Below are 14,361 nucleotides of genomic sequence, written 5' to 3' on the forward strand. Positions count from 1 at the left end.
ACCAGTGTTATGGAAAATACCCTGGGATGAAGAAAATAATACAAGCATCTCAAACTCAAGATATTTCATCCTCATTTTTGTCGCCTGCTGGTGATACAATGAAGATTAATAAAATGCCATAGTAAAGAAAAATGACTAGAGGATATGTGAAAAAAGCTTTTAATTATTTGATTAAAAAAATCATTTCTAATGCAAATACCCCCTCCAGGGAAAAAAAGGGAAAAAAAGATTTTTTAACAACAATGTGTTCCTCATATAATAACAAATTAATTTGAATGAGGATATTTAGGGTACCTTGCAGTAACAGAAGAACATCTTTGTGTGATCTAAGATAGACCCTCTGGGATCCCCAGCTTTCCCATTCTTCTGGATGGTGACAGTCTGGAGAGTGTGCTTCACAGACTCCAGGGCGATGCTACGGTCCCTCTGTGGACGGATGATAAACTCGCAGTAGGCACCTCCCTTACCCTGAATCCAAGAGAATACACCATCATACTCATATACAAATAATCTTACACCATTACAGCAAGCATACAAAGGGGAGTATCAAGTGGCCTTTGAAACTCGGGGTGCAAGCAAAGCAGAGACAATACAAATCATGTAGGTTTAACAAGACCATTTCCTTACTAATATAACTATGGTCAAATCAAACAAATGTCATCATTTACAAGGTGTACATCCTCACCTCATCTGTTACCCTAGATAATAAGGAGATTTAATTTATCTATACAAATGTGACTTCTCTACATTTAAGTGTTCCTTACCATTCCTACCACTTTTCCATTATCAATGGCAAGATGATATTTTGGATTTTCCAAGCTTCTGAAAACACGGATGCTGCCCTTTTTAGCGACCACTGTGAATACGCCTGATAAAAAATAAAAATTCATGTCACCATCACAATATCTTTCTGTTGCTTTTCATATAGAAAACAAACTTATCAAAACCATCTCAAAGTTAACTCTTTATGATTTCACACTTAAAAAACACCTTTCAGATGGCTGGGAATACACAAACATTATTGAATAATTAGCATAGAATATGATCTAATATGTGAGGCATGACAGAAATAATATTGTCCCTATCGTAATAATTATTGCTGATTTTATTCCGTTAGAGAAAAGGAGACATAACATCGATTAAATAACAGCAATTGAACAGAAATGCTGTTGTAACTTCTGATGTTATTGATGACACTGACATTCGGGCATTAAATTATATAGTAAAACAATTATTGACTTTTGCTTTGAATCAATATGTTATTTGGCAGAACTCAGGTAAGTGATATCGACCAAGGTGCGGCAGAGGTCAACATCACTTTTCTGAGGTATTCAAAACATGTTGACCTCAGCCAAATTCTGTAAGGCCTCCATGTCAACATGATCAAACAGAAAACAAGTTTACATATACAATTCAACTTGATTCCTTATTACTTCACACTTTAAAAAGTTTAAAACATCTTAACGTAACAGTTAAAAATTCCTTTAAAAAATATCATACCCAGTTCGTCCTTAAAATCCCCGTCACCATCCACGCTGCCGTCTGGTTTCAGGCGTAAGGCCCTCTGGGTCAAAAGATTTATAAACACCACCTTGTTGTCATTGGCATACTTCCACTGCTCATATTCCCACTGCAAAATAAACACCTTAGATCATTAAAATGTTGAAAACAGAACATTTATTAAATATACATGTGAACCTTGTTTGTTACGTACTTTAAATGTACCTAGCTACTACATCAAAATTATGAAACATCAATATTTTATTGGAGTACTTGATGGATTATGCAATTAAATAGAGATACAAAAGGGGAAAAATAAATAATAGACCCACCATTTCTTTCTCTATCTGAAACTGGGGGGATTCTTCCTGGACTTTTATTTCACGCACAATCTTCTTGTCATCTTCTCCTTCGTCCAGCCACCTTAGAGAAAATCATCATGACCACTTTATGCAGAGTATGTTTTATGGGGTTGACTCAATGAAATAAATATAACTTCCTAGTTCTGAATATTATTTTCAATGCTTGCATTTGCTTTCACTGCAGATGTGTTTTATTATGGGCATGTGTTAGAATCACATTCGTTAGTTTTTTGAAAAAAAAAAAAAAACATTCTCTTGAAATCCAATTCACTTGACTTATAACATCAGTTCAACATTCATTACATATTTTTATATTTGCATTTCTCCAATTCTCAAGTATACTGTTGAGGGAAATTACCTGTGGCAGTAAAATAAATAATCTTCTTTTGCAGAGGGAGATTCTTTAATTATGACCTTCTCTAGGAACCACCCTTGACCTGAAAGAACAAAGATGAAAATATTATGAACTTATTATATAAGCAAATTGCAAGTAATCAGTTTGTTTCATGATAACAGAATGCCCAAACACTTTATAATTATTCCCCCGGTGCAATGTAATTGATTTTCACACTTGTTTCATCTCAGTATACAACTGCATGGGAAACCAGCTAGTAATCTGAAAGGACTATGTAATGGTTTCAATTTTCAATTATGGTAGATCAGTTTTTAATGATAAAAATATTTGACTCTCATCAGATTTTGCTTGCAACAGGTGCCTGTAGCATATTTTCTCACCATGCCCTACTCCATCATGACCAATGATTATTTTCTTCAGTGCACCAAGTGAAACAGCTTCTATGGTAAAACTGTCATTCTGTAAATAAAAGACAATGCAATCACAAAGGCACCTCAGCAGAAATTTATAGAATGGACATCTTTTTATTCAAACTTTATATGAGAAGTAATAGCTCAACCACAATCTGTTGAACATTTCAGCGCACAATCCAAGTGGTGGTGGTGGTGGGTGTGTGGGTGTGTGTGTGGGTGTGTGGGTGTGTGTGTCCATTTCATCCTCCAAATCATCTCATAATGTCATTTAGGAGTATGTATGACCTTTTTTTCTCTACTGGACAACTAATATAATTATAATTCTGGATGAGGTGTTTTTAGAAATGGATTAAACAAATTATCACACCAATGACAGACCCTACAACATGCAATTAAATGTCAGTGTGCATGGGGTTAAGGGTGAAACTGGTACATGTAAGTGAATTTTTATCAAAGAAACAGAGATGACGGCTGACTGGGGTTCCACATGGTCATCTGAACAAACAAAGTAAAGATAATGTTAAACATTTTAGGCTTTATGAAATTACTGTAAATTTTTCTATGATGAAAAAAATGTGAGAAAGGCAAGTAAAATGGGTGAATTTTTGCATGGGGTAAAGCAGTAAACTTGTGCATCAAAAACAGGTATGTAACACTGTGCAATGCTTTGTTACTATTCAAACTGTAAACAAAAATATACAGAATGGTGACAGCAACCCAAAGGACAAGTGAAAATTGAATTTTGTCAGAATACTAAAAACACAGCAAAGACATATCTTATCCCATGCTAGTATGTGATAATAAATAAAGGTCTAATAAAAGTTATTTCATCCTTCACTTTGCTGCCTGATGGTGATACAATGCAAAAAAATAATAAAATACTATCAATCAAAGAAAAACAACAAGAGGTGTAAAAAGTTTAATGCTTGTCCGACAGTAAATAACATCAGTGTGCATCATGCCACAACAAACTATCTACCTTGTCCATTGTAAATAACTTTTCATCATCCTACAAAGAAAAGTTCAAAGTTTGTTTCACTGGTATAAGGACAGTATCAACTACATGAAAAGAAACCTAAACTAGAATTTTACTAAAATAAAGAGAATAGTACTTAAATTTAGCACATTTAAAAGCTACTGACAAGAATATGAAAGAAAAAATATACTGACATGCTAAAACTAGAAAATAAATAAATAAATAAATAAATTTTATTCCCCCGAGCAGTGTCAAAGCCTACCTTTCCCTTCTCATACTGGAAGTCCGTCCTGTTGTGTTTGATGAGCTGCCTGACTCCAGTGTCACCCCTCTCCCCATAGATGGTCATGTACACATTGGCCTCTGTGCCTGCATTGTACACATCCCCCGTGAACACCTGGACACTGTACTTGAACACTGGAAACAGATTAAATCACTTGTTCAGATCTTTATAATATGCTTTTTTTTTCATTATCCCTTGTATATTGATCGACAGTAAAAAAAATGAATCATTTCTAGAGTTTGTTTTTTTTTATATAAGTCACATGATCAAGGTACCTTGATAAAGGGTCAAAATGTTATGCCTTGTGAAACATGTTTAATGAAACATTGAAACTATTCACTTTTTAACCATCTCCATGAATCTCATTGAATAAATGAAGTATAGTTGTATATATTATACACTTTGTCAAGTTTCTTGATATTCTCCCACACTGTACTTGAACTCAAAAAACAGATTTATTGAGGGAGCTGGAATCGAGGCTCAGAGTAGAATTCATTAAAACTGAGACTGAATGGAAGTCAATTCCGGGTGTCAAGGAAAATCCACCCAAAGTTCCTTCAAAATTTAGGAATCAGTGGTTGTTTTGTGGGTCCTAGGTTTCAAGAAATTTAGATAATTTTTTAATCACAACTACAGTAGTTTCCAGGCAGGGGCTGTGGTGTTTTCTCACCTGGTAGTGTGGGCTTATTCTCTCTGACAGCTGGCAATTCTCTCGTAATCTCACAGTCATCCTCCTTCCTGGACAGCCAGCGCCCACACGTGAACACGAGATCTTCTTCAGTGTGCATATCATGCATTTGCACCTAAAATATGCAATAGTTCCTTCAAATCAATGAAAACTACAAGAAAATGAACAAAAAAATCTCAAAAATGACTTTAAAAAAGCACATCATTCTCAAATCTGATGTGCATATTCATAAATGAAATCATTAAAGTTGTTAAAGGAATCAATCTTGATCAGATAATATGGGATATAAATGAAGGCCAAGAGCTTCTGTTTAGACCAAACTGATGTAACCATCTGTAGTGTTTTTAGTCTGTAATTTAAGGTTTTTAATTCTGTAGAGTCTCTTGTAAAAAGTTTATACATCAGTGTATTGAGGAGGACATTTGGTGCAGTAGAAATAAATCTCTAATGTTTTGCTCTAGACGCTTTGGTTTCAGGCTTATACCCATATATTGAGAATGATATCTTATCTAAATGCCATAGAAATAAAGCTTTATATAATTATTTTCTATAGCCTGAGACTAGATTCCATTTAACCTGATACCTTACCTGATCACAGAACCAGCCAGGGAACTCTCCAGCATTATCATGATGCAGTCGTATCTTGTATATTTCACCAATATTTCCAACAGATATCTGGAAAAGTCAATTAATTTTAAGGAAAAACAAAACAATAAATTTTTTAACTGTTTGTTTTCTTTCACAAAACTGAAATCAGACAGTTTTTTATAACCCAAGAGATAAATGTGCCACACTAGCCATAGATGATTATAACATTTCACTTGTTATTGATTAACATTCTGAGCACTGTAGCATAAGAAAAAAGCATTATCTAAAAAAGAGACTTCAATGACTAATTAAAATCTTGAATTGAGATGACATTTTGTTTTCTATATTTCAAGAAAATATCATACATAATATTTTGGAGGTAAGGTTACATTAATGTTCACAACAATCTGACATGTTAATCAAGTAAGTGTTAAAAATCACATTTTTAATATTACATATAGTGTTTAGTTGTTATATGGAAAAGTTATTCTACCTTAAATTATTTGTTTATGAAAAGGAAAAAATTAATTTAAATATTAAGTATCAATCATTTTCAAAGTGGTGTACATTTCGTTTTATTCCGCATTTCTTTTTTGCTTTCTAATATGAGACCAAGGAAAGGCCTGTTCTGTAAATCTAAGAGATTTTTTGCAAAAAAAAAACAAAAAAAAAACATTGGTTATGTATTGCAACATTATCATATTTTGCTAGTTAAAAAGTGAAAATATGCTAGAAGATTTAAGCTGTCAAAAGTGAAAGAAATAAAATAAATACAAAGAATCCATTCAGTGCAACATTTCAAAATGACAAAAAATCAAAGATCAGTGCTTTTTCTTCAACAAATGTTTCTGTTAGCAACCATGAACAATCCACCCCAGATGTTGGCTGTGATATACTTAGCAACAGTGATAAAGACACCACAACACTACCTTGGAAAACAACACAACTTTTCTTCCAGCCTGGAGACAAATCACATATAGACATGAATATCAATATGTGGGCACTGCTATATCTCATATTACCAACAGAAAAATCTATAGAATCACAACCTGGGCATTGACTCTCCACTGTAAAGTGCCTTACATAAATACAATATACTGTTATGATTATATCCAATAAATCAATAAGACAAACTTAAGCTTAAACATGTGTACGCAAACTTGTCACATCCTCACATTCAATGAGGTATATACTTTTTAAGGTATCAGTGAGTCCAAAAAAGGTTCTTGTATTGATTCTCATTTGTGTAAATCTCCCCACAAATACTTCATGAAGAAGAAGCGTGTCCTGACTGGCTTAATTAATTCTTACCTCAAACTCGTCCTTGTGTTCGCTCTGGAAGGCGGAACCATCAGGCAACCCAAGGGGAATAGCACCAGAATTGCCTCTCTGTCCATACACAGTGATGTACACCTGGGCCGTGGTGCCAGCTGTGGGGAGCTCATTGGTGGTCACCCACACCTTCCACTTACCATCTGGAAACAGTTACAATGAGCTAATAGGAACAGTAATGCAACTAATGCCAACATAACAAGTGGTAGCTAATTATAAAGATTTTTATTTAAGTGTTGCTTACATTCTCAGTGTCAATATATACAGTTTTGGTTTTATTTTAACAAATCAGGCTAAAGTATGGTAAGTGAGTATATGTCAGAAAATAAACATAACGACAAAGTTCAAATTCTGCATATAAGAAAGGAATTAACGTAATACAAAAAAATTAATCAACATACGTGACTTTGATATTTTCTCTTTCTTCTCCCTGACTTTACTCTGCTCACTGTCACCAGTGACTATGCTCCTTCTTTTGCGCTGAGGAGGGCGAGGTGATATCCCTGCCTCAATCTCTGGCGTTATCATAGTCTTAAATGGCTCAGCCTTGGCAGCCACATACACATCAGGGCCATGGAATATAGCAGATAGGCTTGTTACCTGTGTGATATAATAATAATAATAATAATAATAATAATAATAATAATATCTGAATTGGAATGATATATTTCACTTTTCTGTGGTGTACAGCATTTACACTTACAGACATTTTATAATTTATTTAAAGCTTTTAAAGCTAATTCATATTTTTCCAATCTTGTTTTAGAGGGATACTCCATAAAGAAAATGATTATGATTAGAATAGAATATCATATTATATGCATAAGAAATATTTTATCAGTTCATAAAAGTGAAATCGATGAGTTTTGCTCTTAGCATCCAAATATTCCCAAAGAAAAAATAATGATCTGCTGGTTAATGTTTTTCTTATTGATTCATCTTTAGACCTTAAGTGTAAAGGTCAATCACCCTCAGCTGGTGTCTTGTGTACTTTATCAATTAGCTCTTTAAATTTAAAGTTGACAATTATGATTCATTTTAAAAATATCATCCAACACTGAACATGTGATTTTCATCTTCTATTGTCATAGATAACATGGTTTGCGAGTATATAACCAAAACCCGTTTACAAAAAATGAAGCTGAAATAATGAACAAAGCATGTGAGTATTCCATGATCTCAGCTGACCGTGACTGCATTGAATGTAGAAACCTAACAATCATCTACTCCATTTTATCACTTATGGCAATTATGAAGTCTCCTTTTCCGGAGATATCATCTTTTTTAACAAACAAAGATGAAGTATAAAACAAAACTTCAAGCAAAAACTGAACTGACTCCTTATCGACTTTTTGTACCAATGTAAAGGCAAATTTTTACGATTCCTTAACTCCCATTTAGAATAAAAAAGTAATTCACTCATCAATTTAAAAAAATCAGATATGGGGTTAAACAGGTTTTTTTTTACTAATATAATTTTTTAATTGTCATGATCATACTATATATAACAGGCCATATCTCCTGCTTGGTTTAGTTTCATGTCAATTGATTGATGATCATACTTGTTTCATGATTTTTCTTATAACAGGCAGGGGCGGTGTAGGTTACCAAAGTGTTATATATATAATATTATGGACTGTGTTTGTAAAAAATTCATGGATGTATCTCCCAGAAATTGCTAAATATCATGAGAGATGCTCTGTTCAATCAATACAGAATGATGACATCAAATAACCATACAGCGCATCAAACTCAGGAGATTGCTTCCCCCACGTGTTTTCTCTTCCAACAATTTCTCAATTTTCTGCAACTTACCAATTTCCCATCAGTTGTGAACAGGCGCCTGACAGCTATCCGAAACAAGTCACTCATGTCATCAAGTACTTGCTCAAACGTCTGAGCAGTCCTTCTATTCAGCATGATGACGTGCCGCTCATGTGGAAAGCCATTTTTCATCACAGTGATTTTTTTTGGAACTGTGGTTGTAGTAAGCAACCTTGATTCTGTCCGAGAAGTGTTTGCCACTTTCTTTTTTCGTATATTTCTCCCCAATAAATGGCTGTTATATGCATTCTTCCCACTTGGAGGTTTTCCACCATGCCAGGCACGAGGGGGGTGCACAACTTCCACTTTGATTCCTTTAGCATAATTCCTATGAGTGGAACATACATACCTCCCCTCATTCTGCATGTCACTGACATCCTTTACACTATGGCGACCCTTTGGCGTATATATACTTCGTACTCCAAACGACAACCCAGGCACTTTCACAGACAAGTCTGACAACAAGGTGTCCATGCTGCGGTATTTTTTTGGACTGATAGCCATAGATACAGGGGAGAAGTAGTAGTCCCCATCCTTGTAGAAATGAATTGTTTTGGCAACTTGGGTCGACCTAGGAGAGGCGCCAGACCCCTGCACATTCTGTTGAGGACTTCGCTGCATATCGTTGTTGTTCTGCTTCTACGCTGGGTGCATCTCGATTTTCAAGGCACAGTCAGGAATAGCAATTATTAACATGATGCTATATTCTTCCATATCTGAAATGCAGAGAAAATCTAAATTAAGAATTGATAATGCAATAAAATAAAATATTAACAGACTTTTACAAACCAGCCAGTTTATTCTTGTCTTAAGATATGCAACATTTCAAGAATTGTTCTTTAAAAATACTGGAACAGATACTGAACTGAGGATGCACTTTTATGATTCAAAGTAACACTGTTAAATATGAATGACCAATGACGATGAAATCAGACTTGCACTGACAGGCTTGACCCTGTGTTGCCAGCATAAAAAAGTCCTTATGAACCTCAGACTTAAAGCCAGTCTAGTAAACTGGTGACAGCATGTTATCATTTAGAATATTTTAATTTCTGCGTAACATTATTGAATACTTCTGTCAATCTTTCGTAGCAAACTCTATTTTCTATTAGAACCTCTATGTAACACTACTGAATACCTCTGTCAATCCTCTATGGCAAACTCAATTTTCTATTAGAACTCAAATATCTTACATAATCCCATATCTGATTTTAGAAAATGTTGTTGAATGTGGCCATACACCGGCTCTTAGAAAACTAACATCACCATCAGCGTCTCCTTATATTCTAAGGAAATGTACTGTTTTCATCATTTTGATTAAAACTTTTAAGAAAGAAAAACCATTGATTTTTTTTCACAAAAATAGTAGTAGTGAAAACATTTCACAGGTATTCTCACATAAGATCTATTCATTATAGTTTAATCACATATCTATTTTTAGATTACAGTAATGGGCAAAAGTTATCAAACTTTCATATACATAATTTTACAATCACTTAATAATATTTTTAACAGTGTTTTTGGTGTTTTACTGCAGAGAATAGAACTAGAGTAGCCTGCTTTTTAATTTGTTGCTACCACTCAATAGGAATATTCTAAACTCAAGAAATTAAGACTTAAAAAATACAGTATCTTTAAAATTCATAATTTTTCCAAACTGAAATGGAAATTATCGTTTGTGAAAGCTGACTGTTAATCTTAGTGCAGTGGAATTCATTTGAAACATAGATGTTTTATTCTTATTCAAAGTCAACAAAGAATGAACTCGACAGTCCTTGTGCAGCACACCTGAGAAGAATAGTCTCAATAACAGAGCAAGTAAACATAGCTAGGTTGCTAAAACATGACTGAGACATCTGCACCCTAGTTAACAGATCATGTTTACCTTTATCAAAATGCTCTCAAGAAATAGCAGAAAAAAGGAAGGGTTCTTTACTGATAAAGTACCATAAGAGATAGGGAATCTAAATTATATTCTTGGGTGATGAAAATTAATTTCTTATGCAGAAGTTAATTAAAAAAAGATGTTTCAAAATGTTTGAAATTGATTTACCTAAAGTGACTAAGGCACCAAACTATTGAAACTTTGGTGAAGTAGGTTTTTTATTGCCTTTTGTGTAATGGTGGAGAGTACAAAAGTAAATTGTTTTTGAAGAGTCTTCAGAAACATATTTCCCATAGGTTCATCAACATGCCAGTTTTTTTTTTTTTCTTTTTTGAAATATCCAATCTTTTATCATTATTTGAAACTTTAATCAAAATGTAATAACAGCACAAAAAATTAAAATGTAAAGCCAGCTCAAGACGATGGAAAAGATGTATGAAAAGGAAAACAATGAACCTAACACTTTTTAAGGTAGCACATTTTTGTTTACATGCAAATAAATGAAATATGACACTGTATTAAACAAGCCCTCTTTGGTCTGATTGTTTTTAAGCTGAAAATTTAGATGACTTATGCAAACACCAGCTTCCACTGGTTCTTTACTACCAATGTAAAACAATCCTAACTACATGGCATCTGTAAACAAGAAGTGAGTACTTAATAAACAAATTCCCAAATATCCATGAAAGATCAATCTTTTACCTGTCAACCAGTGCTAAAATAAGTATCGCCATATGGAAGATAACTCGGAAAATATAAACATAGCAACTGAGGAATGGATCTGATACAAAACTACTAGCATCCAAATCAATCATGTATTAATTTTGTCACCAAACAAATTCTGCTTGATATTTACCTTGCGATGACTCAAAGATATGTCCCTATTTCAACCATGCTTTGATGGATGACTGCATCATTAAGGGTGTTTCTGGGAATCAACTTCAGTTCCACAAGCAATAACCCAAGTGCACACTGACATTAAACCACTGGATTTATTGACAATCAACAAATAACATGATGTTGTCAGAACTGCTACCTAAGCTATAACGTACTTCAGTTATCTGTTTTCATTCATAAATGACAGCTTATAGGGATTTACCAAATAAAAGGATATGGAAAAAATCCATAAAATTGCCAATCCTACAGCAATACATGTTTTGTATATAAACAAATACTTTATTGTGTAATCGTGTGTAGCACAAGTAGCACCAAGCCTCTACTATATGACTGTAATGGGATGACATGTAAAAAAATCAAATATTGTTAGGAAATTTCCTGGTGTTCTCAACAATCACAACGTTTATCAAACACCACAAAAGTTAAGTTAGAAGACCATATTTCCTTTTCTTCAATTAATCTAATGCAAAAAGAGAAAAATTAGAGATAATGATAATACCACAGTAGTCTGCATAGTAAATGTAGAACTCCAACAACCTATACAGTTTCTATATTAAACTTACTCATTATTTGCCTCTTTCCTTTGAATTACTACAAAAGGTCTTCTCTCAGGAGTTATTGTTGTTACATCAAAGCTTATTTGCTAAAGAGATGTAACTAGTGACAGAGAAATTTAATACAATCTACCTGAACCCAACAATCCATCAAGCACCATTTTCAGGAGAAAACTTTCAACTGCTTGACAACACCTCGATTACACACAAAGATAACTGTGCAACAGAAAACAAACTAATCCATTTAATTGTCTGCTTTCCATGTTTTCATTTTCCATTAACGGAGTGGCAATTCAGGCAAATAGTTAATTCATATATATATATATATATATATATATATATATATATATATATATATATATATATATATATATATATATATATCTGCACATAAAAATTACTGCAAAAAAATTTTTTTTTGTATTTCTAATATCAGTCATCTGAGGGCATTATGAATTAGTAAATTTCAAAGTAAATTTACGTCTAACACCCCATTTCCATAGATTTTTATATCGATCTATCTCTGTGGGGAGTCTCACTAGATTACTGTCAGCTTGGCCAGCTTAAGCGTCTGTCCCGCCTACTAAAAGCTGTAAGGGGGTAATTAACTATGGTGCCCGCTCGGGTGACTGCAATTTAGCGTGAACCCCCAGGGAGTTAGGTTGATCTAAATCTTAATCTTTAGATCGATCTAAATCTTTGGGAAAGCACCCTAACTGTAACTTACATGCGGACCTCATTTGCTGCAATATGGCAACCAACAGATAAAAGTGCAGTGAAAGCTTCACAACAGGCAGATGAGAGTTTATCTGCAGTTCAAACTATTGACAAACATGGCACAAAAGCATTGATCAATAAAAAGGTGATCAGCTTTTAGCAGACAACAAACAGAACAGAATGTAACTGCTTCCAAATACATATATTTTTCATTTGCCTGAAAATTAAATATATTACAATAATTTTTAATTCAATAACTAAACTATCAAAGCTAGTCACTTTTTTTCTCCTTTCAATGAATAAATAAATGATTTTAAAAATATATGGATTCTATTTAAAATAATGTGAACATCCTGTAAATTGCATTTTATTTAATCATGTCACATACAGTTACCTTTTAAAATGTGCCCTATCATTATGTTCAAACATTAAAACTAACCTGTGATATGTCTGTGATATGATTAAATAACAAAATACAATAGACTTATTACCAGCCTAATGAATCTCTTCAAGAACAGGAACCTAATATTTGTGTGCCTTGTTTTTAAGGTGAGAAGCTCCCTTGGCACTTTCAGATGACTCTCAGGTGCATGCCACATGCAAGCTACTCGTATAACGGATCTGACTGCGCACAGATATCCCCATGTCACTAATAAAACAAAACAATCAACTTAGCCACACCACAAATGGATTAAGTACTAATCAATGGGATATATTCAATTAATAAAAGTACAGTCTTCATTTCTAGCACCTGTTCCTCTAAACATTATCAAAGACACTTTTTCTTTTAGTATATGATTTCCTTTATCAAGTCAAACCTACAGAAAACCACCATTTTTACTTACAATATAAATATCATTATGTCTGCTTAATGGTTCAAATCAAATTTTTAGTGCTTTATTGTAATAAAATTAATTATTTAAGTCTAAAAGAGGACCTTAAAATTTGTCTACCTGGCAACTTTGCATCTCCCTCTCAGAAACTATGGATGGTCTACTGAGAATAGAGATCAACTATTCTCAGTCCTGTAAAGTAATCAGCCGACCTGCCGAAGTCTTGGAGAGGGAGACACAACGTCATCAACTAGACAAATTTCAAAGTCCACTAACAGATTTGAATAATTTATTTTATGTGAAATACGACCAGGTGACTAACAAACATAGTAATATTTAACCGTAATCTTAATTTAAAAAGTAATAATGAGGTAAACACCCTTTTTATTATTCCTTGTGAAATACAACATAGTCTGCTAAATCTTTAAAGTCTAAGATTTTAGTCATTAGACTTTTTGTGCAACAAAACCCTGGGCTCTGCTATCATTCAGACCACTTTGAAGGATGTACACCCTTTTCACATTGAGTGGTATACTTTAGAGTTACTGTCAGTACTGGTACATTCTGTGAGACTGACAACTTAAAAGCCCGGTATTTTATAAGAGAATCACCTAAACAGAGCCTCTGTGTTCAACAAAGCTTATTAACATAGAAACCAAGCCCATATTACATGGATCAACCCAACTCTTACGGGACTTTCACTAAGTGCAATCACCTTAACTGAATGACAAGCCTCCTCCTGTATCCAATGTACTTGTATTATCATCAGCTTTTCTGTATTCTACTTAAAGCCAGGAGGCGGCTTGTCATTCAGTTAAGCTGACTGCAAGGGAATAGGGCCTTACTACCTAACAGCAAGAAAAGGAGTAAAACACCCTGGAGCCTAATAAACCATAGCGGCAGTCAGGGCTCTTCCAAGGATTGGGGGTACAGGCCATCCAAAATTACCACCGGTAATTTCCTACAAAATTTCTGGGGGTCCAAGTATGCCTAAAGCCCTCATATTTCAAAAAAATCCATAAGCCATCCAGCTGTCTTTGAAAATTTTGGCAGTCTGCTGGTGCTAGTGGCCATCCAAATGACAGACGAAGGGTTCGCTGGGAAAACCCTTGGCGGCAGTGGTACAGACTGTATCACTTAAGTTTCCCACTCCA

General features: G+C 34.0%; 1 protein-coding gene across 5 annotated transcripts in view; it reads right to left on the minus strand.

The window, feature by feature from the left end:
- The window catches only part of LOC106163539 (lipoxygenase homology domain-containing protein 1), a 41,781-nt gene that overhangs the window by 25,666 nt on the left and 1,754 nt on the right, over positions 1-14,361 (minus strand). The window contains exons 1-15 of one of the 5 annotated variants that reach the window (XM_087004241.1): positions 11,063-11,261; positions 8,313-9,037; positions 6,899-7,097; positions 6,477-6,640; positions 6,095-6,124; positions 5,166-5,252; positions 4,560-4,692; positions 3,869-4,023; positions 3,610-3,639; positions 2,598-2,676; positions 2,221-2,299; positions 1,833-1,923; positions 1,501-1,630; positions 765-868; positions 295-468 (exon numbers count right to left, since the gene is read on the minus strand). In XM_087004241.1, coding sequence (XP_086860367.1) covers positions 295-468; positions 765-868; positions 1,501-1,630; positions 1,833-1,923; positions 2,221-2,299; positions 2,598-2,676; positions 3,610-3,639; positions 3,869-4,023; positions 4,560-4,692; positions 5,166-5,252; positions 6,095-6,124; positions 6,477-6,640; positions 6,899-7,097; positions 8,313-8,942 — 2,085 coding nt within the window. In that variant the 5' untranslated portion in view covers positions 8,943-9,037; positions 11,063-11,261. Of the gene's footprint in view, positions 1-294; positions 469-764; positions 869-1,500; positions 1,631-1,832; positions 1,924-2,220; positions 2,300-2,597; positions 2,677-3,609; positions 3,640-3,868; positions 4,024-4,559; positions 4,693-5,165; positions 5,253-6,094; positions 6,125-6,476; positions 6,641-6,898; positions 7,098-8,312; positions 9,038-11,062; positions 11,262-14,361 lie in introns of those variants that run through there. The other 4 variants (XM_013541152.3, XM_013541153.3, XM_013541154.3 and 1 more) reach the window with 4 other exon arrangements.

This window comes from Lingula anatina, chromosome 1 (assembly GCF_051362555.1).
Source record: "Lingula anatina isolate TDL-2025a chromosome 1, LinAna3.0, whole genome shotgun sequence".
Lineage (NCBI taxonomy): Eukaryota > Metazoa > Brachiopoda > Lingulata > Lingulida > Lingulidae > Lingula > Lingula anatina.